Source organism: Cyanistes caeruleus, chromosome 3 (assembly GCF_971803275.1).
Source record: "Cyanistes caeruleus chromosome 3, bCyaCae1.hap1.1, whole genome shotgun sequence".
Taxonomy (NCBI): domain Eukaryota; kingdom Metazoa; phylum Chordata; class Aves; order Passeriformes; family Paridae; genus Cyanistes; species Cyanistes caeruleus.
In genome coordinates, this window is record NC_141703.1 from 88,541,269 (window position 1) to 88,568,175 (window position 26,907).

A 26,907-nucleotide genomic window follows, 5' to 3' on the forward strand; every position below is an offset into this window, starting at 1 on the left:
GTTGCTTGAGATGTGACTTCCAATCTGGTCCTCTCTCTTCCCCAAGAAGGGAACATATTCCTTAGCTCAGGATTGGGACATGCTTGATTTCTTTATTCACTGCATTCAGACATGTGAGGAGACACTTTCTAGCCTTGCTAAGACAGACAAGCCTGTTCCCAGCCATTTGGGTGTTCTGCCTGATCAGACTGTGAACATTGCACCTTCAAGAGACACCTTACTGTCTCTTGGTAGGTATCATTTCTTTGTTCATCAAGCCGTCATTTACTTGATCATACTCACCACACCGTGTTGATACTCCAGCTACCGTCTTCCTACCTCCAAGCCTCCCTCTTCTGAAAGACTGTTGCTAGATTGGTTTTAAAAGGTTTTCATACTGATTTTCCATACTTCTGCATGTCTTGTTTGATGTATTTAAAGTAAGGTCTAGTACGATGAACTGCTGCTTTGAATTAATTCCATTTTTCTCCTTTTAAGAAATACAGATTCTGCTTAGATCTGCAACAGGAGTTACTGCTGTTTGGTGATATTTACAAAAGCTGTTCTTACTTAATTTTGACTCCTATCACTTAGTGTTGATAAAGATCTGTAGAGACAACCATAAAACAGTGTCCAAGACTCAACATCAGCTGTGGAACTTTAATAATTTGTAAATGGCCACATCTGGAGAATTTTATAGTCATTGTGGTTTATCTACAATGCCCTTTGTAGGGAGAGGGTAACTGTCCTTGATAGGATTTTATCTGATTGATTCATAATGGTAGCTATTGGTCATAGTTTTCAGGTATGGCAGATTATTAATTTAGATTAAATAGTCCTTTTAAATGCTTTTATTGAAAACATGTCAGGTTTTAAAGTTTATTTAGTATGTCTAGTGGCACGACTCTGTGGCTTCCATGCTGTATTTAAACTGTCATGTTAGTACTGTTACTTGGAGGAGCATCAACTGAGATCATGGTTTTAATAACGCTGATTATAGCTAATGGTAGGATTTTAAGCCTTTTGTGTTAAGATTGTGAGTATTTCTGTCCTTTTATCAGTAAGGGTTCCCTCTTACTCTCTGCAGTGAATGGGTGAATAATGAAATATATCTCCCATACAACCAAAAATAAAGTTGCTGTTTTTAGCAGCTGACAGCTTGGCTGAAAATGCTGTAGGGCTTGTCCTGTCCAGTGTTGAGTCACAGGCCTTTCTTTGTGAAACACTGACGTGTGTAAATTTTTTAACAGCTCAGCCTTTCACATGTGGGAATTTCTGCTGGACTTTCATGAGTGATGAGCATGTAAAGCTAAAGCTTGAGAAGGATGCATTTTGCTGCAAATGTCATGGTTGTCTTGCCTCACTGTACCTTTCTGCTAAAGTAGGGAGACAAAATTGTTTTCCTGTCTAACAGGCAATTCTCCTGATGTGTGAAAGATTACTATCTTTCTCCATTTTTCCAATCTCAGCATGCCTTTTGAGTAGAAGATAATCAAGATACAACTGCAAACCTTGACACAGAGGAAAATTTGCCCATGTCTTCTGTTTCAGTCTTCTGAAGTTGAAACAACACTGATACCTCTCTGGTGGCAGAGGTTGTAGGTGTGCAGTCTGGGGGGCCCTTGTTTAAATCCTCTGTACAGTATGTTTCTCCTGGCTGGTTGTGGACAGGCCATCTGGTGTCTGGCTAGGTGTGTTATCAGCTAAAATAGTGTGCCTTCTTTGTCTCATTTCCCACAGAGAAATGAGGTCTCAATCTGTCATTGATTTTGAAATTCTTTGAGGCAATGACTTTTCTCTTTTTTCTAATTGAGGGGACATTATTGGAATATATAATGAATATACATTAAAACAGTGAAATACAGAATCATAGAATAGTTTGGGTTGGAAGGGACCTTTAAAGATTATCTAGAACAAGCCCCCTGCCATAGGAAGGGACAGCTTTCAACAGCCACGTTACTCAGAGCCCTCTCTGATCTGGCCTTGAACACTGCCAGGGATGATGTGTTCGCAGCTTCCCTGGGCAGTACAACCTTGTTACCCTCATTGTAACAATACCTTCCTGATAGGGCCCTAAGAGGGGTTTGAGCTGCCTGCTCTGGTGGAATATGTCCCTGCCCATGGCAGGGGTTGGAACAGGTTGATCTTTAAGGGTCTCTTCTAACTTAAACAGTTCTGTGATAATATCCACTCTAAACCTACCCTCTTTCAGTTTTAAAACAGTTGTCCCTCCTCCTGTCATTAAAGGCCATAGTAGGAAGTCCTCTTGATCTCCCTTGGAAGCTAGGGCCCGCTTTAGGTGCTGGGAGGTGCTTATAAGGTCCCTCTGGAGCCTTCTCTTCTTCAGGCTGAACAACCTCAGCTCTTAGCTTGCCTTCAAAGGAGACATGCCTCAGCCCTCAGATAGTTTTTGTGACCATCCTCTGGACCTCCTCCAACAGGTCCACAATCTTCTTTTATTGGGCCCTCAGAGCTGCAAATGGTATTAAGGTCTTCAGTATGACTGGGGGGGTTTAATGTATTTCTTTTGAAATTACACTGCCAAACTAAATAAAGGGAAGGGTGGACCAGATAATCCCCTGTGGTCCCTTCTAATCTGACCAATTCTGTGAAAGAATAAGAGGCTCAATAAAAAATGAAGGAAAAAAGCATGATCTCTCCTGGGAGTGCTATGTGTCATAAAATAATGGATTATCAAGTTTGGAAAAGACCTTGACAAGAATTCAGCCTCTCCAGGCAGACTCTCTTGTATTTTGCTGTATGCCAGAGATTTCCCCCAGTTCCAGTAAGCAACCAATGCAAAGTGTTCACTCATTGTTATTCTTGATTAAATTGTATGCTAATAGGTATAATCTCTTAAGTACCTAAATAGCTAAAGAAGAAATGCAAAATTCATTGTTCCTATATTCAATAAGGAGCCACTAATTAAATATTTTTGAGGTATAGGGTTTGAGAGTTGCTTACTAGAATTGGGAGTGACTGGGACATATACTGTGAAAATAGGCGCTGCTTTCTACCCCAGGTTGTGATAGAATGGTTAACATTTTTATATTTTACATTTTGATCAAACAGAATTGTAGTTAAAGCATGTGAACTGCCGGTTTTCTACCTTGTGAGTTGAGAAGCACCACTGTGCTTTCCCCTTAGCATCTGTCAAATAGAATTAATAGTCCAAAATAACATATTGATGGTAAAATGTATAATGAATTCTTATCTAAATTGAGCCAGACTGTTTCTCAGTAATCCCTGCAATAATCCTTTAATTTCTTTAAGAACTACATACAATCTTCATTATGCTTGTGGGGTGGGGGTGGGGGACAACACTATGATACAGCTGATAATGTAACAGAAATAAGTATAAATTAAATGTTCCGTATGCCTAGTTGGGAGCAAACATTGAGTATGGCATCTTAGGATGAAAACCAGCCCTACATGATTTAAAAAACAAACTAATAGAAACTATCAATAAAATCCCCAAACAAAACAACAACAGAAAAAAACAACTATTTTTTTTTAATGTGGCTACATTAAGAGATTTTCTTTCTTTCTTTCGTGCTTCATTCTGGCACAAATTTAATGTTTGTCTTTATGAATCCATGTGTTTTTTATAGTTTTCAGTGATGCCTAGCAAGGCATTGTTTAGCATTTTCCCCAGAACAGTAGACTTCTTTGTTTATTCTAAGTTAATTCCCTAGACTTCCTGTATAAGAATGTTTTGTGTTCTTTGTGATTTTCTTTTACTTAGTATCCAGCACTAATAAAATCAAGTATCTTGATATCACTCTTTTCTTTAACAGCATCAGGATAGAAATGCTTAATGAAAGAGTATCATGTATACAAGGAGATTAGAGCAAGATAAAGCTACTTGTATTGCTATTGCAAGTTGTAGCCTTATTAGATTGGATCATACAGTTTTCTATAGTTTTCCAGGGAGGTTACTTGGAAATGAACCCACAGTGTATGGCTGGTTTCTGAGGATGTGCCTCTGAAATTCTTTGATCTCCTATGGTGTCTGTCTAGTTCAAGATCACTCATGTTTGGTGCTTGGTTTTTCTCTGGGTAACATGGGGTTTTTCTCTTCAATATGGATGTTGGTATTTTTAAATTCTTTTTTTCAACACAAATTATCTAACTGATCTTTATTTGGTGTATGAGTGATTTTAAGTTCTTCCACTTCTTTCAGTCACATCTGTGGATCTGGATCGTTTTGGGCATCAGGGTAGCTGATACTGATTTCTGAGGGAGGATAGGAGCATTGCTTTGTAAAATCATTGCCTGTCCACAATACTTTCAACTCCTGGTGCAAAAAAGCAACAAGCAGGCAAACAGTAAGAATGAATGGCACAAAGCAGAAATGAGTTGGCTGATCTCTCTGTGTTAATGCTGAAAGAATGAAGCTTGACAACAGACTACAGCAATAAGCTGCAGAAGAATTTATGAAATAGATCCATGATCATTGTGTCTGTATGTAGAATTTCTAAGAGTAGACTACCTGGAGACCAAGTGTCCTTAAGGACTAAAACAGTAAAAGGTCTGTTGCAAACTGATGTAGGATATCACACTGGAATCTTTAAAAGAAGTTGGATTTTCTTTTGGTGTGCTGCATCGAGTGGTCCAAGAGTTGCAATTATTGCTGTGCTGTCCCCAGACCTGGCTAGTGAAGGAGCAGTCAGTATGAGGAAGATTTCACAGATGACAATGCCAAAACCAGCTTCACTCCTTCATATTGGGTGTGTGAACTTATTTGGGGTCATAAAGGCAGATGGAGATTCCTAGAGCATCTTGCAGGATCCATTGTTCCTCATTTCTGAAACCCATCCAAAAGGCAGCAGTAATAGATACTGAACCCTGCCATGAGCAGTATTTTCACTTCCAAGTCTTTGTGAACACACTGTAAATGAACTTTCTACTCTCCAAATGGGAATTCGTTCAAGGAGGGAGGGACAGACATCTGCAGAGCCCAAGTATTGCGTACGAGCAGCATCATCCTGTAATTAAACACAGGGAGTGATCACTGGAGTAATAAAGCCTAAGTAAGATAAAGAACAGCCTTGTACCAGGTTATTGCTGTGTTCAAAATCCGATTTTTTTACAGCTGTATTTGATGAATTGCTGTCACTGCTCCTCTATGGCTCCTGCCCAATAGCCTCCAGCATTGATGATACCCACTGCTAGAATGAATGTGATTGCCTGCCAAATGTCTGTCCAACTTCTTGAGAAATAGATAAAGTCCAATTTTTTGAGCAAATCTACAAGAGTAGTAATCTCTTCACAGTGATCCCAGTCACAGGCGTTTTTGCTATCTCTGGATACTGTGACATCTTCCCTAAAGGTTAATAATCCTGGAGTACTATTTCCTCTCCATGCTGGGGGACCACTTCTTGGTTTAAAAAAGTTTGTCTTTCCAGAGGGGCTTGGCATACTTACTTCTTACACAGCAAGCCCTAGCCAAGCAGAAAAGTATCCACTGATACTTACAGAGTTATCAGCATCTCTCCAAGAGAGAAGGGAGTCTTCTACTTTCTGTATATCAAGTCTGCCCCTTCCCCATGGCTACAGCCCAGCCTGGGTCTGTAACAATGTGTGGCTAACTGGTGGCTAGCTGTGGTGGTGAGCCCTCATGACTGTGGACCCCTTCGGGGGCTTGGCGTCACCTGTGGGAGTTGGTAAACTCCCTCAAATAGCAGTTTCAGCCTGGGTTAGGGATTTTGGTATTTCCCATGTTTGTTCTCAGCATGCAGTGTTTTCTGTTTTCTCATAATATGTGTTAAGATATGTATGAGATACTGTTTATATGGAGAGCAGGAAATAAAATCCTCTTAACACTGAAAGAGAATACCTAGAGCAAACATATCCAGGTACTTGCTGGAGCTATGTCTCCAAGTAGGAGAGGCAGGATGCAAAATGCATGTCATTGTCAGGAGGCTGAAGAGGTGTAGGTAAGTGAGACTAAGAGTCAGAGGAACATGATGTTACATGGATCTGTTTTGTTTCACTGTAGACTTTCAGGTACCTAGATTTTATCCAAATTAAGATGGATCCTTTTAACGTGTGGACTTCCCCATCTTTCTGAACAGTAAAGAAGAAATAGTACAAAAACATGTAAATAAAGCCCACATCTATACAGACAAACAAATTTCTTTAATGCTTGTTTCAGTGAGTAAGCCTGTTTTATTTTCTGATCCTTAAGAAGCCATTGCTTGTTTTGATGTGCTTATTCTGTGATTTTTTTAAAAAATTGCATCATAGGCTCTAGAATGCATCTGCCAAGCTGGTTGTTTTGGGCTAAGACTTTCTCTAAAGCAGTGTGTGTGCTGACTGTAGTATCATGCTACCAGCACTCATCTGTTGTGTGTCTGAGATAGTCACTACATTCCAGGGTGCTTGGGAAGTAGTGCTGTGTCCTGTAAATGCACAAAATGCAACCTCAGCCAGAGGGGACATCACAGGGGAAGAGCTAGTTCGTTATCACCCATATGTGCCGTGCAGGAGAGTTGGCAGGTGTGTGTGTGTGTGTGTGTGTGTGTGTGTGTGTGTGTGTGTAAAACACCTGTCTTTATGAGCACCCAGGATGAACTTCCTGTTCCCCGTCTTTTCTGTGGAATTGATTGGACATATGTCCCATTAATGTCATGAGGGTTTACACTGTTGTGAGAGTGTGTGTTGTCATGCTCATTTCAGGCATTCATAGTTGCAAAGTGGATAGACTTGAGGATAAAAATACTGGAGATAGTTACTGGATTTGGAGTGCTTCAGTGATCAGCAGTATGACATTACCTTTTCTTGGCAATTAGCACTCTGAGTGCCTGTGGCCCTCACAGATTAGTCCCTAAAGCTTCTGAGAATTCAGCACATTTTCTGAAGCAAGATGTCACAGTGGTCTCTTAAAACTTGGATTTAACTCTTCTGACTAGTATTTGATAGAAAGTCTGTAACAAAACCAAATGTTGAGTCCATGGCTTCAGAATTGCTCCCCACAGAAGTTCATCTGCAGCTGTTTGCAGCAGAATTTGAAAGTTGTTTCCAGTTCTTGCATGTGTTTGCAGACTGCAACACATAAGAGATTTGTAGGGTATGCAGGAGTGACCCCATCTTGCCTTTAGAGTAACTAAGAATTCTCTGGTCCGAACAGCATTTGTCTGAGGAGAGAGTGCACAAATGACCCATTGAATGCTTGCTTTTTTTCATGAAGTGAAGCTTCACAAATCACTAAAACTTGCGGCATGACTGGCAGTTGGAAATAAAATATTCCTGCTAGCAGTACTGCATGGAATGACAAAAGCCCGGAGATGGATAGAGGGTCGCTTGTTGCACAGTGTACATGGCTGTGTTTGAGGAACAGCGTCAAGTAAGGAAAACAAAGTGAATATTATTCTAATGCCTCTTGTGTGATAGCAGCAGGAGGACACTTAGACCATTATGACAAAGTGTTCTTGTCTGCTGCTGATTTATTAATACAGTAAAAAGGGTAGCTTATTTTTTTTATTTTTGTTGAACAAAGTTATTTACTGTATTTGCAATGTAAAAATGTTTAATAGTTTACTGTGGTTACTTTTGTCAGCTTTAGATATAAAGCAGTTCATTTACATGACTGTTTTTTTCATCTTTTTAAACACCATCAAATTGACATCTCTTTCTGAGCAAAATAGTAATATCGTTTGTGTGGATAAATCCAGCCTCAAATCTCATTTAAAGTAGAGCATGAGGGATGTTAAGTACCTGATTCTCTATCAACAGATAATCAAACTAATCCTTTCCAGGAATCTGACAGGCAGCATCTCCTCCATTCAGCAATACTAGTTAGACAAATTATGTTATGTGTGTCAATGGATATCCCCAACAATCAACCTAAATATATAAAATACAGATTTTCAATAAGTAAGACAATACCTACTGTGTCTACTGGTTTCACAGAATTCTTACATGTACTGATAAAATTACCTAAATTAAAGCTTTAAGGCTTATCTAAATTAAGTTTTCAAAGGGTGAAAATCTCCGAAGAGTTAACAGCATTGTGTATGTCCTGTTCAATGAAGATGAGATTTGAGCTTGTTGCCAGGAGATGAGCTGCTTATTCATAAGTAGTTGTGACAGCTCACTGGTCTCTTAACAGGACACAGCCTCAAAAAAAACCTCTATTTTTCTTTGACTTTTAAAGCATTGTCTCATATTGGGCGTTGCCACTGCTCACTGCAGTGCAGATTGCAATGCTTGTGCAGTTTCTGTTTACCAGGTCTGTAGTAATCATTTTCTTGACTGGCAAAGGACACTTAACCCAGTTTATTGCTGCATCTTGGTGCTGCATGACACCTGAAGCAGAGAAAACTGACTTAATTCTGGATTCATTTCTTCCACTCTGATTGGAAATAGCTTTTTCCTCTTAGTGTAATATACTTTAAACTGGGGGAAATAAAGGACAATCTGTTTTAGCACTAGAAAGTACAATAGCTGTGCAGTGATAGCTACTCCTAAAACTCATTCTTTGGTCATCTTCCTGTGGAGGGCTGTAAAAATTAAGAAGGAATAGGTAATTGTAACTATTCTTATGTATCTCCTCTTGATCAGATCTGTTAGTTTTTCTGTCCCTCTTCAGTAGTTTAAGAAACATACTGATAGGCACCAATGACACCAAGCACAGTATGCTTCCTGTTGTTTTTCCAGACATTTGTTTTTTTGCATTACTCTTGACACAGTAACACTTTAGCTTTTACCACCAAGTTTTCCTGTTCTTTCCTCCTGAGGGTTTTCACGCTTTATCTGATCCAGAAAGGAAGTATGGCATTGTCATACTTTTGTCAATTGAAAACACAGTTCTACCAGCAGGATTTTTTTTCACTTTGAAACAGAACTAAAATACAACTCTGGACATGATATTGCCTTAAAATTGAGCATCTTTGGCTGTCTTTGCCTTTTGGAACTTGTTCTCATTCAGTACTAACTCTTATGTTTTTGTCTTGAAAAGGAATTTGCATGCTAGCTGAGAACAGATCTGGTGAGAGAAAAATAAATGCCAGGAATGCTACAATAACTGCCAAGCAAAGCCACTAGAATCTAGGAAAAATAATGTTGCCTCTAGATGAGTGCACCTACCACATGATAAAGATGGTGAACTCTTCTTATCTGTTAAGAATCAAGAGGATGCTGTCTGCCATAACATTCTGTTACCATTTGTGAATTGGATAGTCAAGAAACAAAATTTTAAAGGAATGACCAAGAAGTTCTCTAGCCTTCCAACACAGCATATTCTGTGATTTTTTTATTTTTTTTTTCAATTCAAAACACAAGATTGAAGATAAGTGCCTATATCAAAATATTGCAACTATGTGCATTTTAGGAAAAGGTCTTTTAAGGTGACCTAGGTAATTGTGAGACAGATAGTCTGTTTTCACTTCTTCTGCCTATCCCAGAAATTTACATAATGGAAAATAAGAGATCATCAGTACAGTAGTGACTTGACAATAAAGTCTTAAGAGTTTATATCTGAGTGCAGTTTTGCTCTTGTTAAGATGGCAAATAAGTAGAAAACTCCTGAGATATTTAATTAAATTGTTCAACTAGGCCTGTGTAAATTAAATCCATTTCAGTGTTGCCAAAGGTGTAGGTGCAGACTGGAAGTTACAAGAAAAATGAACAACCCATGTTGAACAGACCAACATGGGGACAGAATAAGGGTTCATGTTCCAAGTAGTTGTGGCTTTGGAAGAGTATGTGAAACTCAAAAAAGGCAAGCTGCTCAGATTGAACCTTTGGTATGAAACCCTGTGGCAAAAGACCTATGAGCATTTGGGTTTATAAATAGAAACTTAAGATATGAGGAGAAATTTATTTCCGTTGAAGTCACTAATAAGACTTATAAGACTGCTGCTGTTGTGTTGCAAGCTTCTTGGTAATCATGTTCTTAGAAGGATTTATAGAAGCAGTAGAAAGTTGTGAAGAGTTAGAGGACTGGTAGTTGTGCCTCCTGGACACATGAATAGCCAGGATGTGGTACAGGATGCAGACCAGATATCTCTCTGAAGGGAATCTTTCATTGAAGTACTGCTTATTGATCTAAGTAGAAAGGTATATTGACGCTTACTTCTTATTTTATGCAGATGATCAGATTGTTGCTCTTGAACCTTTTCTATTTTAGTTTGCGTGGCATAAAGGAACAACATTTTTATCTTATAGTTCTGGTCCTGAGAACTATAAATTATGCTGCAGGAGTCTGGATATTTATTTCACCATTTTGTCAAAACAAATGTCTGGTTTTTCAAGTGCCTTGCAAAATTTATGCAACTCTGAAGATTCAGTGCTTACTAATTCATTGCTCATAGGTTTTGTTTGCCAACTAATTTTCTGTCAGAACTCAGTCCACATACGTATATATAGATAGATAAAGTGTAGATATGCTACATATCTGTTGATTGGGAAAAGCTCATAAAATATTGGAAAAACAAGTTAATAAAAAACCCCATAAACCAAAAATAAAAAACAAACAAAACCCCCAAAAAACAACAACAACCAAACACTATTTACTTTAATCAGGTGCAATGTAATGTGCTTTGCATCTGTCATTGTGTCAGGGATATGTTTTTGTAGAGGTAAAAGCTGTGTGATTTTTACTTTTTTTTTCCCCTAGACTGTGATTTTTGCATTATAATCTGTCACATTGTACCAGTGGGAGAAGGGAGGCTGTGTGTATAATGACTGCACACAGTGTAAAACAATATGTAATTTAATCTCTGTTTAACTTTTCTTTTTAAAGGCAAATACAGTCTAAAAGGGTCTGAGTCATTTCTGGCAAAGACTAAAGGGGAAATCAAGATGAAATTTAAAATGGAAAGCTTGGCAGCACATTCAAGAGAAATGGGAGACAGAGGAATAACTGAGAAAGAAAGTAGAAATTGAGACAATTGAAGCACAAGGCTGAAAGACAAAGAAAAATATATAGGAAATACATTTCATGGCATAGAAAAATACATGAGAAATAAAGGAGATACTTGTCATGAGTGGAGAAGGTGATAGAAAAAGGTGTTACCAAAAAGAAAACCCGTGTCAAGAGAGATTAATAATCACATGAAGTAGGTTACTTCTGTTGCACAAAAATAATTCTGATAAAACTTGTTAGCTTAGCAGAAGCAGCTTAATTATTTGACTTCAGAACCATTTCTTAAGGTTTGTAACACAGATTTTTCTTCTTAAAAACCACAGAGTGAGTGGATCATCAGTAGGGTTGTGAAATTCAGGCACAAAATGCAGTCTGTAACTCAACTCTGTAGAACAGCTGGTAGTACCAAAATACCAAACATTATTGATTTATAGAAAAAAACAACCAAAAAACAACACCTCCCAAGATGCATTGATACCATTTGCTTTGCCTGGATGTGTTTGGCTACAAAGGCATGTTGAAAGACTGATATATATTGGAGTCAATTCTATTTCCTAGGAATATGTTTTAGAGATGAGAAAGTGTTCTTTCCCTGACAGATTCCGTAAGATGTTTCTCATAATCCTGTTCCTTACAGCTGTACTCTTGGCAGTCCATCCGTTTTATGTCTTACCTTCTTTAGATCTCCATTTGTTCCCTGTCCTTCCTCTTGATGCCTTTTTTTCTTCCCTTCACTGCCTATTTATGCTCCCTTCTTTTACCAACTTCTCCCTGACACTTTACCTTGTAGGAGGTGGGGGACTGGAAGCCCTGTCCTTTACCACTTCTGCTTCCCCGCTGGCAAAGCTCTATGCTGATCTTCTGTCCCTTGATGGCTCTTTTCTTCAATTTCCTGATGGCCATTCAAATTAATTTTTCTCCTTTCTCTTTCTCCATTCCTTTTTTCCACAGTTTAAATCAGTCTTTCTCAGTGCCAGCTACTAGTGGGGGAACATTTAAACGAGAAGCCAGACATTGTCCGTGCTCTCACATCTGGTTCCCTCTGCTACTGTAGTAGCTCCCATGGAAAGAAGAGATTATGCTTAGCATGAGTGATTGTGGTTTGTGTGCTTTGCAAATTTGAGATTGTTGCTTTGTTCTTTTACAAAGGTAATTAAACTGGCAGGTTAATACTGCTTGTGCAGGTAAACTTAGAGTGAAGAAGCCAGAGATATGAAAAGCAGGAAAGATGAAGAACAGAAATTGCATACTACTCTTGATAATAATAGCAGAAGAGAAAATTAACTCATGACTGCCATGGTTTTTGGCTCAATTAGATGGGATGTGAAGCAGTGTGCTACATCTTCTGGAATTATCAGAGTGAGGAGGCATTTATATGCCATATTCTCATCACATTTATTCTGCATTTGAAGTCATCTGTGATTCTGACTGACTGGTGTAAAGTGCCTTGGATTTGAAGGCCCTTTAAAAATTGAGAAACATGTAGCATTTCTACTGAGAAATGCATGAAACCTGTGCCAAGGAATCTAATACAGCTATTGAAGTAAATGGAAATTATGCAGTTTAATTGAAGTATTATTAGCCAGTGCCAGGTAGTTCAAATATGATTAGCTGGTTGTTCAGTGCATGCCAAATTTTTATGTTCAGATCTTCTAAAGCAAAAATGTTGAATATTTCTAATAAGCTAATATATGCACAGACTTTCTTATATAGTTTTTCAAAAATATCAGTAGTGTGAAACCTATGAATATTTCATTACATCCTGAGATGCTTCAGTCAACAGTAACTGGATTCCTCGTGTCTCTTGTCCAGGAAACCAGCTTTGGAAAACTTTTGAAGAAGATAAAGATAGTATCACTTAAGAATTCTGTTTGCAAATCTTTCCCTGCTGATGGTAGAGAATCACCAGAGTATTTATCTTTTATCTAAGAAGAAGCATTTGAATATATAATTGCTAATTTGTAAAATGTAAATAGGGGAAGTTGTAGTCAACCTGACAATATCTGTCTTATCTGCAATTAACTGATGGAGGTCAAGTATTTTTGTGTGTTTACTTTACAACTCATTTGTAGATGGTAGCTGAACAATATGATCAGATAGGCATTTTAATACTTTTCAGTACAACTCTTAACTTAGGAAGCGCCACTAGGATAGTTCTTCTAGGTTATTATGATGGGATAGTTTCTTCCATTTCTTTTGATAGTCTTTGTCCCTGTGTTCCTTATTCCAAAAAATCACAACCTGCATTTTCGTCTCAAAACAGTCTAGAGCCTCTAGGAAAGAAGCAGCTTGGGTGCATGAATGGACCTGTCCACTCCTGTGGGCTTTACTTGAGCTTTTGGTTTCAGAAGTAGAGGGCAGAGCACAGTTGCAGCTTTTACCTTGGAAGCTGTGATAATTGTGATACACTGCATTAGAAAATTTTTTACAAGCTGAATTTCTGGATCCTTAAGCAGAGAAACTAAGGAGAGCCAAGTTTGTGTAGCCATGAAGTTTAGGTTAGGTGTTACATCGCCTAATTTCATGCATCATCTGAAACTGGACACCCTTCCTTGCCTTCCTACTGTTCTTTAAAATTGTCAGCAAAAGTGTATCTTTCAGGGAGGAATCCAGTGTGATTTTCTTTAATAAAAAGTGTTTGTAGAAGTCTTGTTTGTGATTTTCCTGGTTAAGGAAAATGTCAACCTAGTCTACATGTTTTGAAAACTAAGGGAGTTTCTTTTTTCACAAAGAAGGAATATTCCATGAAGCATTTATTGCCTTGTGAGATGAGCAAACCATCAAGTTATGTAATATTAATGGCTTAAGTACTATCTGCTTTATCCTGTTGCTCTTGAGAGACCAGAATTCTCATAGCACAGGAGTACTTCACAGCAGCAGATGTAACCAGTCCTGGGCTTCCATGAGGGTGAATTTGGCAGTGTTTTAAAATTTTAGAGACTGTTAGAATTAAGCAGAGTTTCTTTCCCTCTGCCTGTGTAAACTGCTTGTATGTAACAGCTGAATGCCTTGCAGAGCTGTAGTAGCTTTGCAGCCAGAGGTTTAAGTGAGTATCATTGGGCACCAAAGCTAATGTACAAGATGAGCATGATGGCATCACCCCTAGATCACTCCTACCTTCAGAAAGGGCAAGCAGAAATGTCCAGGGAGCTACAGCTTGGCCAGTCTTACCTCTATCCCTGGAAAGATGATGGAGCAACTAATTTAGAAAAATATTCCCCAGCCCATGAACAACAAGGTGATTGGGGAACTCAATGTTCAACCAACCCTGATGACCTATGATGAACTGACTGTATTTTGTTAAGATCCTCATGAAGAAGCTGGTGAAGTATGGGCTGAATGAGCAGATAGTGAGGTGTATTGAAAACCATCTCAGCAGACAAGTTCAGAGGGTGTTAATCAGCCATGCAAAGCACAGTTTGAGGACAGCAACTAGTGGTGCACCCCAGGTCCAATCCTGTTCAATGTTTTCAGGAATGATGTGGATGATGAGGCAGGTGGCACTCTCAGCAAATTTGCTGATGGCACCAAACCAGGAAGAGCAACTGATACACAGAGGAACCTCAGTAGAATGGAGAAATGTGCCTGACAGGAACATCATTCAGTTCAGTGAGGGCAAGGACAAAGTGCACCTGGGGAGGAACAAACCCATGCACCATTGTATGTGAGGACCGCCCAGTTCTGCAGGAAAGTGGTGGACAGCAAGTTGACTGTGTGCAGCAATGCACTCTTGCAATAAAGAAACTGAATGGTATCCTGGTGTGCATTAGGAAATTTGCCAGCAGGTCAAGGGAGGTGGTTCTTACCCTTTGTTGCTCCGTAGTGCAAGAGACATGAACATACTGGAGAGAGTCCAGCAAAGGATTGACAAAGATAGTTAAGGGACTAGATTATCTCTCATTTGAGGGAATATTGAAAGAGCTGTGTCTGTTCAGTCAGGAGGAAAAAGGCTCAGGAGAGGCCCCATCATTGTGTGCAAATATCTGAAGGGAGGAAGTAAAGGAAGTAGAACAAATTGTCATCATAGCCATCTTAAGTTGTCACCATGGTCTGGATTCAAGTTGATTCTTGGTTTTTTGACTCTGATCTTAGACCGCTGGGATGGGTTTAGATTTTTCACTTCCATATGGATTTTTTTTTTTCTGTCACAAAGTAATATAAATTCATAGAGCATTCCCTTTGCAGAATAAGTCTTCTCTTGTTTAAAGAGTTTCAGTCCTTTGGAAATGCTAAGTGTACTATCAAGTACTTTGGTAGTCATTGCAGCTCACCAAGGACAGCAATAGTACCTTAGCTATGGCATTGTCTTACAGTATCTGCAAATTTTCCCTCCTTGAACATCTGCTACAGCTCAAGAAACCTACAGTGCTGATGAGGTGTTGTTGAATTTATGTATTTCTACACCATTTCACCTCTATAGGCAGTATAGTTTGTAACTGCCTTGCTAAATTTCACATGAATATGATTTATATTCTCCAGGACCAATTCTAGTTGTGGCATACCACTTCAATCATCACTAACAAACATCTATGAAATATACCTCAAGTGTTCTCCCACTCTCATTTCATACTATAATACCTGAAATGTTACCAGAATCTTATTGCACCTCCCTCAACTCACAAGATGACTTTGTAATTACATCCATGAAAATTACTAGAAGCAGATGTGTAAAGAGGGAAATGTTTCTGTTTCTCAGTGGCAAAATGGCCTCTGCTTTCAGGGGAGAATGCCCTAGGAACAGTGTAAAACCTGGGAGCCCCCAAACTTTACAGGGGCAAAGCGTGTTGGAAGTCAAGAGCTATTCATCTAGGAATTTAGAGCTGTTCATCTGGCATGCAGATATCTTTTTCCTATGCAGTAAGACTTATGTATAAACAATCATCAAACCCACAATGCTTAATAAGCTACTTCTGGTTTTCTTCATTTGTTTTTTTGGTGATAATGCTGCTTGGTTTTCACCATGAGCCTTAATCTCTGCTCATGCAGAGAGTCCTCTCTATGAAGTTGACCTTTAAATGAGTGTTTAGCCACCACGAGGCAGTGACGAGCTTACTGCTGCAGATTGAACTCTGAAAGTAGAAAGATACCTATTTCTGATTGGGTCAAGGAATACCACATAGTTTCCTCAAGGGTCTGAGTCTGGTATTGCTGTCAAGAGCTCTGGTTTTTCAATCTACATTTAGTAATCAGATACATATCCCCCATCATCTTCATCCTTAGTGTTCAAAGGAAATGTGTTCAGGATTTGATACCAATAGTAGTACTGATGGTGTACTACATTTCTGTGAACTTGTGCAGTGTGTCTGTTTTGTCTGATGTGTTTTTCAATCATCCAGGGCTATCAAGCCTACAGATCCAGCCACGTTGCATGGCCATAGATTCTCACTAGTTAATAACCATCAGATTAGAGAGAAGTCTGGTATTTGTTACTTTTTAATAAGAATGATTCAAAGGCTGCTCTATGCAGATAAATGAAAGAGATTCCTTATTTGTAGAAAACATCTATCATCGCTCTCAGAGTTAGGAACAGAGGCTATTTGGTGCTGTTTGCCATTCGTAGTGCTGGAAGGGAACACCTAAGAGCAGTATTAGCATAATACAGTCTTCTGAGGGCTGTAGCCATGCATCTAGGCAGTCACTGGATACATCAATAAGGCTTTTGAAGAATTGCTGAAATCTTTAAGGCCTTTTCTTGTGAATGTTTTAAAGGCCTTGCTTGGATTAATAGGCTCAGGAGCAAGCTCTCATATTGCGGGTTAGGTGGCAGGTTTGATATGTTAAGCGTCAATTTAATGGAAGAAAATTATTCAGGCCCTCACAGCTGGTCTACTGTACATACTAGTTTGTAAATACTGATTGCTGTTTTCATCTTAATGAGGGATCCACTTATCCGATTTGGGGTTTAGATTTTGCTTTTTCTGCCAATTTTCACTCTCTTTCCTTCTAGCTGTAAACAGCTTGATTTGTTTTTGAAAGGGGGAAAAATTCCTCCATTGCTTTACAGTATTTGCAGAAAGAAGCATTAGCCTAGTAAAGGCCATGTAAATTGATGACTTTAATGTATTAGATTTTGCCATGTAAAATGGAAACACTTTTCCAAGTCTACAGTGGCTTCTAAAACTTTTCTGAGGAATGTCCATATTTTGAGAATGGGCAGAACAGCTACCTTGGGATTAATACCCGTTTATGTAGAAAAGTATTTTTGCATCTTCAAAGCAGGATATCTTGCTACTGCTGTTATGATGTCTTTAAGAAGATTCTGATCAGTTTATACTTGCAGCTTTGTGCTAGCAAAGAAACTTGGGGATAGATGGTCTCTGTTATTCATGAAAGGTGCTGTGTGTGTCTACAGAGTAGATACCATACCTGAGAGGCAAAAGATTTTCTTCTTCTACATGTACAAAATGTGCACAAGCCATCTCATATTTGGGAGCTGTGGTGGGTTGACCCTGGCTGGATGCGAGGTGCCCATCAAAACTGCTCTGCCGCTCCCCTCCTCAGCTGGACAGGGGAGAGAAAAAAAAAGCAATGAAAGACTGCCAGGACCCTGCTCTAATGTAGGCTTCCTGCAGGGTCACAGCCTTCTCTGGGGATCCACCTGCTCTGATTTGGGGCTCTTCCATGGGCTGCAGGTGGAACTCTGCTCTCCCATGGACCTCCACAGTCTGCAGGGGAATCTCTTCTCTGATGCCTGGAGCACCTCCTTTCCCTCCTACACTGACCTTGGTGTCTGCAGGGTTGATTCTATGACTTATTCTCACTGCTCTGGCAGCTGTTCTGTGGTTGCTTTTTTCCCCCCCATTCTTACTATGTTATCCCAGAGGCTCTGCCACCATCACTGATGGGCTCAGCCTTGACCTATGGCTGGTCTGTCTTAGAGCCAACTGGCATTGGCTCAGCCAGACATGGAGAAGCTTCTGGCAGCTTCTCATAGAAGCTGCACTTGTGGCCCCCCACTACCAAAACCTTGTCGTGCAAATAAAATGCAACAACATGGCTGGAAGAGTGGTAAGGCAGCTGGGTAATTCTGTTATTCTTCTGTTCTTTGGCAAAGTTAAATCATCTAAGTCTTTGTATGTATTGTACAGAGCATTTTTAAAAGCTGTAGTGCTGGCTTTGCAGCAATCAGAGTCATACTGCAGTAGTAGTTATTCTTATCATCAAGTTTTTCCTAATAACTAACTTACTTTTCCTTGGTCCATTTTGGTGTTATTTTCTGTTCTCCATATCCATGGAAAAAATATAATTTCCTTTTACTTGTGTTAGCCTTTTAATGACTGAAAAGTCATTATCTTGTCCTCTCTTGAACATCTTTTGTCTAGACTAAATAACCCCAATTCTTCTACTGTTTTCTAATGAGCTCTATTTTTAAGGCACCCATTCATTTTGTTCTTTTCTGTTCTTCTTGCCTATGTATTTTTTGAAATGCATTGCCTGTCAACAGGGAACTGCCAGGGCTGAAATAGAATCTATGAGTTCAACCCACTTAAAAAAAAAAAAAAATTAAAGTAAAAATATTACATGATAAGTAACGGTGTTGTCTGATACCAGCACATTATTTATAAGCTAGAGCCTGAGGCTTTTACTGTTGTTCTTATGGTAAATTTGAAACTTGCTGAAGAAGGCACGTTAATGAGCTCAGCAGAGCTCTCTGGACACATCTGCAGTTTCTCATAAATGGCACCTCACTCACCACTGCTTTCTACATTTCTTTTCCTTCCCTCTCTCCAAAAATGCTCATATGGTCACTTGGCTCTGATAAAATCCTATGCAGCTGTCTCCTGGTTCTTACTCCAGCCTGCATAGGTAAACACTGTGCCAAAGCTCAGTGCAGAAGTAGCAGTGAGATTGGACTGAGATGGCAGTAATAGAAAGTAAAGGCCTTCAACCAGTTTTTTTTTTCTGTACATTCAGTTTTGGATGAGAGGCATGTAGATAGGGAGTGTTGTACCCTTCTCATGGTAGATCAGTGGTGCTCAAGAGTCCTCAGCCCAATGGAGGTGACAGGAAAGTGCCTTTAATCACAGTCAGTTTGGGCAGGTACTGCTAACAGCATGGTTGTCTGAATTAGCAGTTCCTGCTGGTGCTCTTGTGCTGAAATGGCTCTCAGTGATTGCCTTGCTTTAACTGTCTTGTCCAGAATCATTCACATTTAGATCAGCTCAACCTCTACTTCATATATGCTAGCTAATAGCTCCTTCCTCAGATACATTTCAGACTGATTAAAAGCTGGATAGCAATGTAAATAGTCATTAAGAATATTCTTGAGCGAGAAGGTTTCTGAGGATGTTCTTCCATTGAATATTCTTACCCTAAGGTTTCAGTATCTTTTATTAATGAACAATATGATACTGCATAGCACTTCCAGAGGGTGCAAGATATTAAAGCTAAAGATAAACAAATTCATGTTACAAAGGTCTTTCCAAACTATTTCACTGGAAGTCATCATTCTTGTTTTGATTAGGTGTTGAAGCTTGCCTGCACTGTAGAAGGAGTCCCTCCAGATGACTCCCAGTAGATAGTTCTGTCTGGTCTTCACCCATCTACTACTTAAAATTCTAAAAGTTCAACATGAATTTTTGACGCTTATTTATAGATGCAAATGAGGTAGTTCTTATGCAACTGGGCCAAGACTGAGGTTTTAGTTCTCTTAAGGGTTTCTTTTTTCCCCAGTTACCATAGATTCCATGTGTATTACACCTGTTAGACTATGCTTTCCGATTCTGAATTGGTCTTTTATTTGAGGTCAAAGTGTTATATGAATTTCACTGCTAAATTTCTGCATGTTTTCTCAAAGACTGTTTCTTGTCAGTTTCTTTGCTAAAAATCATTCAAGCTGTATTACCTCTGTTGCTGCACAGTTCTATCAAATCATATTCTCAGGTATATCCTTTTTTAGTTTGGACATATCCCATCTTACAATTCATATGGAGAACCTCTCTAAAAGTTCTTTATCCTGGCTTATTGCTTTCAGATTCACCTTCATCTCTCCATACTTCACTGCATCAAATACAATTAGATGTCATCTTTAATACTTTCTTCTGGTTTATTTCATGCATAACTAGTCAACTCCTCAATCATTAAGATATTGATTTTTTCCCCACCTTCATATGAAAAATAAGGATATTCTTGATTGCTTATTTTTTAGCTTGCTTCTCTAGTGAGCATCTCTTCAGTTTCTTCCCACAGATGTTACAAATCAACCTCTGCAGTCCTCCTTAAAGATTTTATTCATTTTGATTACAGATTATTGGTCAGGTAGTTGACAATAGAATTGTAGAATATCTTAAGTTAGAAGGACCTTTAAGCATTGGGGAATTCAACCCCCTGCTTCTCTTAGGACTAGCTAAAACTGAACCATATGACTAAGAGCATCATCCACACGTTCCTTGAGCTCTGACAGGCTTGGTGCTGTGACCACTCTCTTAGTGAAGGACATTTTCCCTATCTGAAATTGCCCTTATGCATCTTCATTAGATTTCTTTGTGTGCTATTGCTGATCACCAAAGAGATGACGTTTCTGTACTGTGTCTGTATTGCCTAAGTTATTCTAGGATGTGGTCGCTCTTTTTGTAACTGGTTTGTATGGTGCATCAAACTGGAAAATAATGATATCTCCAGATTAAGAAGGTACTTGTCTAGAGATGTAGATAATACTAAGAGTGCATTAATTAAAATGTATGCTAGCAACTAACTGATAAAAGCAGATTCATGCCATAGGGATACACCAAATATGCCTTTGGAAAAGATGCTGCAGGTGGGCTTAGAAGGAACTTTCTCCCAATTGCTTGTCTGTCTAATAAACATTGGGCTCTGAATAAGGCTATTACAGATTTATGTTCTAAAATATGACTAAAATGACTGAGATTTCATCCTGTCAGTAATTTCTGTGAGGGATCAGACTAGAGAGGGAAGATTAACCCTGTAATTATTTTTCATATGCATTGTCGATGAAGGAAAAACTAGAGGAAACTGCATGTCTGGTTTTGCAGACAATGTTCATAAAACACTAGGAACTCTGTCTGCACTAATCTCAAAAAGACATTGGAAGTTTGTAAAAATTAAAATATTTGGGTAGGAGAGTTATGTCTTGGTTTTTAACTGAAAAATACAAGGTGTGATTTAAAGACTGTTTTAAAAAGCACTTGAAATTCCTAATACTGGTGGAGGGAGGTGGGAGGAGACCTGATATTCTTCTGTAATAGGAATCTAAGAACTGTTGCTGGAGAGCTTGGAAGGAAAGAAATCAAAATGACAAGTTTGCTTTTCATGCTCACATCTAACTGAAAGTTATAAAGTGAACAAGTGGCAAAAAATTATAAGTTAATATGTTTTTTACAACGTAAAGCTTTTTTAATACAAAGAGGTAGGTGGGGCAAGGAAATTTCAGTCTTTACAGTTCTTGGAGATAAATCAGGCTTTGTAACTATTTGCAATTGATCCCACTATCTTAGGTTTTCAAGATCAAAGCAGTGCAACTGGCAGGAAAACTTCTTCCAGCCTTCAACACACCTACGGGTATACCATGGGCAATGGTGAATCTGAAAAGGTAATGAGTTTTCTTTTGTGAAGTGTGTTCCTCCCCCTCCCTCCAACTTAAAATTAATAATGGCATACATTAGTTTTTCTTAGTAGTGGAACTGTAGAAAATGCAGACAAATTGTCATTCCTGGCATGTTAAAATAATTTTGATAGAGTTCAGCACATTCTAATTCATTAACTGCAATAAATTTTGATCCTGTTTTTTTTTTATGATTCTGCAATAAGCATTCAATTTGCCATTGGACCACACTGAATAGATTATTCTGTGTGTTGCTCTAGAGCTTAATAATTGTTTCTTTAGTCATTACAAAATCTATTAAAAAACAAAATTGTTTGCAGGACATGGTTGAACTTACTGGGTTTTCTGTATGAAGATTCCCAGCATTTGAGAAGATGATGGAACTGTGAACTGTTCATTTGACATTTTGGCTTGGGTATAAAGTCTGGCTTGCTGAATTCAGCTGTGGTCTGTGCAGATGGAGAAGCTCCTTTAGATGACTGTTTAGATCAGACTGAACTCAGATGGTCTGCATTGCCCCATGGAAGACAGCTGCCTTGCCTAATTTATGTTGTATTGCTTGCTCAGTGCTAGGATTTCCCTCAGATTTTAAGAGAGCATTTTTTGATACAAGGCATTCTTTCCATTTTCACTATGTCCTTAAACAGTAGCTGAATTGGGATTTATATCTAGATTGTGTGTACACTTACTCATAACTGAAATCTTTTAGGAGAGGAAGTAGAAGTAATCTTCAGATGTATGTAGTTAACTACAGAAAATAAAAACCCCAATCCTGAAAGGTGATGAAAACTCCCAGATTAGATTAAACCAGAGGTCATTTAGGAGTTAGGATTTAGCAAAATGGTATTACTTAGAGTGCAAAAGGTAGGAGGTATGGGGCAGTTTCTGCTGATTCTTTAGGTGAGCCTGAGGAACTAATGTATTGTGCCTACAGTAAACATCCTGTATTCCTATGTAGACACGAGATAGGGAAGCACATCCCACAGAAGTAAAGGGAACACAGCAGATCAGCAGGACAATGCAGCAAATGCTGCCACCTTCAGAACTTGTCTTATCTTGATACTTGTTCCTAGGAACATGCAGGGAATAAAGAACAGCTGTGATTGAGCCCAGCGTTAAGTCATCATATTTGCATGACATCATGGTATTATATTATTTAAGCATAGAACTTTCTGATGATGAGGTTATGGTATCTGTGTTCTAAAAAGACCCAACCATTGAACCAACTGATCAATCAAATCACAACTCCTGTAATCTTAAGTGTGGGTTAAAGTTGTTGTTACTTGTTTAATTTGCTTCGGTAGTTGGGCTGGGCCCAGAGATTCTGAATCTTCTGTTGTTTTCTCCCTTTCTTTATGCGTATTTGTTGGAATTCAGTGGTGTTGGTCGAAACTGGGGCTGGGCTTCTGCTGGCAGCAGCATCCTTGCTGAGTTTGGTACTCTGCACATGGAATTTGTCCATCTCAGCTATTTGACAGGGGACCCTGTATATTACAACAAGGTGAGTCTCAAAAATCAATATTCTTGTCATGCTTCTTATCATAAATTGCATTAAAGGGGAAGTACTCTCTATATTGAATTCTACTTCAATTCTTGGTAGCAAGTAAATATTTTCATGCTTGTATTTCTGTTACCAAATAGATGTCTTTTTTGAGTAGAACTATATGATGACACAGGTTTTCTTATTTGCTTCAGAGCACCTTTAAAAATCATTATTTTTAAGCATGTTTGTGTGAGCAGTCCTTTAAAACCAAAAACATACAAATCTGAAGAAAGCCCTCAAAAAAGCTTGTGGTTCAGGTTAATAAAATTTGCTACTAAAAATGAAAGAAAAATAAAAAAGATTAGATTTAACTATGTGCAGAGGGCAGACGAACGTTGTTAGCGGTGAACCTGATTCTTGATTTAATTTAGGTCATGCACATTCGGAAGTTACTTCAAAAAATGGATCGTCCTAATGGACTTTATCCAAATTATTTGAATCCAAGAACAGGCCGGTGGGGTCAGCGTAAGTATTCTTATTTTATTAATTCCTAATTAGAAGTCTGCTTCTTACTTTGTTGCTGAGTTGGAGATCAGAAAGTTTATTCTGTAGGGCACAAACAGCATTGCTTGAAAACATTAAACACAGAAGAATTTCTTCAACTTGAGATCTCCTGAAGTGAATCTTTTCCTGTTGCTGTCTGAAGTCACAGAGCTCACTTTATAGGGTACTTTCTGAAAACAGCTCCCTATTTAAGCTGATGCCTATCCTTATGTTTATCAGTCAATAAAATCTTCAGTAATAAAGAATAAGGCTGAAAGTATTTCCTCATTTTGATTCTGTTCCTGGTTTTGTTCTGCAAACCATCTGGTAAGGGGATTATTGTAAGGTGACATGCATTAATGCACGTTTGTGGTGGTTAAATTGTGTTAGGCACTGACATCTACAAACATAATTCATCTACTTAGTGGCATGTGAAATGTCATGACGAACCTCCTTGTAGATGTGGGAAAAAAAAAGCTTTGGAATGAAAAGAAAAAGCTGATACTGTTGCTGACAATGTAAGAGGAGAGATAAAACATCAAGCAAGCGACACAAACACGATTCCTTTCTTGAAGTGGTTCCTTTCAAAAAAAGTTGAGTGGTTTTGTGCTTTCATAGTGGCGGTGATAAAAGAGAATTTTTCCTCTTCAAGGTTTCTATTTCTTTTAAAAATGCAGGTCTATTTAGGAAAAACAAGCAAGATGATCTATTTCTGTCCTGTTTGACATCATTGATAGGTTTTGGGGATTTCAGTGGTTGGCTGTAAATATCCAGAAGAACATGTTCTGGCTTGCAAACTGAGAATCTGCTTCTGACTTTGAATCTGGTATGTGAGGGAGATGAATACAGCTGTCATTGCAGTCATTGTGAAATACTTATCTAATCCCATGATTAAAGCCAAAATTCTCTCCAAAGCATTTTATATCTTTGAGTGAATCATGACACTGTCTGAGATGAACAAATGGATTGATGGGACAAATTCTTCCGATAAATGTAATAACACATTCAGAAATAAGAAAATATGCAAATACAAATACTCAGGCATTATTTATTCAAAGGACAATTTTATATTGTTGATTTGAAAGAATTTTTTTTTTTTTTTTTTTTTTAATTATTCTTATCCATCTGTTTATGCTGGTTTTATCAAATGTAGTCTAATGTGATGTATCACCAGGATTCTTTAGAGGCTATTTCATAGAATCATGGAATGGCTTTGGTTGGAAGGAGCAGTAAAGATCAGCTACTTCCAACCCCCCCTGATGTGGGCAGGGACACCTTCCACTGGATAAGGTTGCTCAAAGCTTCTAACCTGGCCTGAACACTTCCAGGGACCGGGCATACTCAGCTTCTCTGGGCAACCTGTTCCAGTGCCTCACTACTCCCAAAGTAAAGAATTTCTTTTTAATATCTAATTTAAACTTACTCTCAGTTTAAATCCATATCCCCTTGTCCTGTTACTACATGCCCTTGGAAAGAGTCCCTCTCCAACTTTCTTGTAATAGCAATGCACAGAATTAGTATCTCTTGGGAATAAAATATTCCTCATCACTAAAAATAAACATAAAGTGAGAAGTTTAACTTTGCAGAAGTTTGGTGGAGCTCAAGCATACTATTAAATGGATTTTACAAGATAATACATTTGGGACTCAAGTTTAGGATTACAAACTAATCTGAGGATAAAAAGAAATAAATAAAATAGTTCTAAAAAGAAATAAAAAGAAATATGTTCTGAGGATAAAAAGAAATACAAATTTATAGAGCCTTTTATTTTTTTATGCTTATCATGAGTCATAAATTTGTTTCCTGGAATTTAGTGGTTGGGGTTTGGGGTTTTTTTTTTGAGCATATAAGGTTCCAAATGCATATTCAGATGTTCTGGTAATATTTCTAGGATTTTCCTAGTGCAACAATGTCATGGTTTAGGATGGTAGTCTCTAATTTAGTAGTTTAGCTAAAACCACACCCACTGCCCACTCCTTTCTGCCTGCCTCCTGGTGGAAGCACAAACAGCAAAGATCACCGGTTGAGATAAGAATGATTTATTGGAAGCAACAGTTAGATAAGAAAATTAACTGTGACAATTTTAATAACAAAAAGTATAAGACAAAGAAACTATTTACATAGAACACCTGTTCTTTCCAACCACTTTCTTCTCTCTGACCAGAAGGGATGCCCTTCTCCTGAGAGGAGTCATTTTCCCTGCCTCTGGCAATGACCTGAGATGGTATTGAATAACATTAGGGTCTGGCCATGCCCCCTCCCAGCTACTGTAAAAAATTAATGCTATCCCAGCTGAAACTAGGACAAACAGCATTTGTAAACCTAATACTGATTTTGTAGGGAGTAGATAGCAAGAAACCATAATTCTGCATTTCCTTTCACAAACCTGGATTAAATGATGAGAAAATGTCTCTGTTGTATCTCTGGTAGAAAAAATTAAGAAGTTACAGTAAAGGAGCATGTGGTCAGCTACTCATAAGTGAGTTGGGTAAGGGTGATGCCTTTACACACAACATCCCAATTCACTAGAGGACTCCTGCCCAAGTCCCCTACAGTGTTACTGGCTTGAGTCCCATGGTTGGTATTACGGGGAGGCAAGGCTTTTATGTTCCCCTCAGAAGGTAATTTCAAAGAGCATTGTATTTGGCTTGTTATATACCTTTGTACTGGAAAGACTGAGACAATGGAAAGAGTATCAAAGCATACCTTTTTCCAGCTTCTGGGAAAGCTGCCCTTTTCATCTTTGCTGTGACCTTTAGTTTGATGCATCGTATCTTGTACAAAGTACTTTCTGCACATAGTTTCTGAGAATTATTTTGGAACACTTTATTTGCCTAGATACAAGTAACTCTTCACTCTGACCTTTCTAGTGTTGCTTTCCTTTCTTTTTTTCTTTCTTTCTTTCTTCCTTCCAACATTTTTTTCTCTGCTCAGACATTTTTTAGTTCAATTCTAGTTAGTTTTTTTGTTAATCTGTACAGTATTCCAAGTAAGCCATGAGGGGTGTGAAACAGATAAAATAAATCAGCATAACTACATACCTAAATGCACTGCTGAAGAACTATGGGACATAGCTGCACTAGTGGTGGGTTTATTTTCTGTTTCTGTACCCTTCATTCTAGTGGTAAGTACCTTTATTCAAAGTAATAAAAATATCAGTGGTGATGTGAACTTAGCAGTCAGACCAATTAATGCTATAACTACCAGTTTATTCTTAGTATTAGGCAAAATATATAGTGGAAGAATTAATTTAGGTCAAGTTTTCTCAGCAGTTATATTTTGTCTTTGCCTTTTAATTTATTTTTTAAAGAAAAAAATTACATTATTTGAATAAAAGAAAAAGTATACCCTTCTAAAAGTATTCCTGTTTTGTTTAATTTTCTTCCAACAAGCTGATAGGTAAACTTGAATATTTGAAGGAAATTCTTGTTGCAAGATTGTGGAAGAAAAGGGAAGCATCATTTTCTGTGG

General features: G+C 38.3%; 1 protein-coding gene across 1 annotated transcript in view; it reads left to right on the forward strand.

Annotated features, from left to right (window-relative positions):
• The window catches only part of MAN1A2 (mannosidase alpha class 1A member 2), a 132,753-nt gene that overhangs the window by 63,903 nt on the left and 41,943 nt on the right, over nucleotides 1-26,907 (forward strand). Inside the window, exons 6-8 of the mRNA XM_023940350.2 lie at nucleotides 21,304-21,398; nucleotides 22,788-22,911; nucleotides 23,325-23,418. Coding sequence (XP_023796118.1) covers nucleotides 21,304-21,398; nucleotides 22,788-22,911; nucleotides 23,325-23,418 — 313 coding nt within the window. The remainder of the gene's footprint in view (nucleotides 1-21,303; nucleotides 21,399-22,787; nucleotides 22,912-23,324; nucleotides 23,419-26,907) is intronic.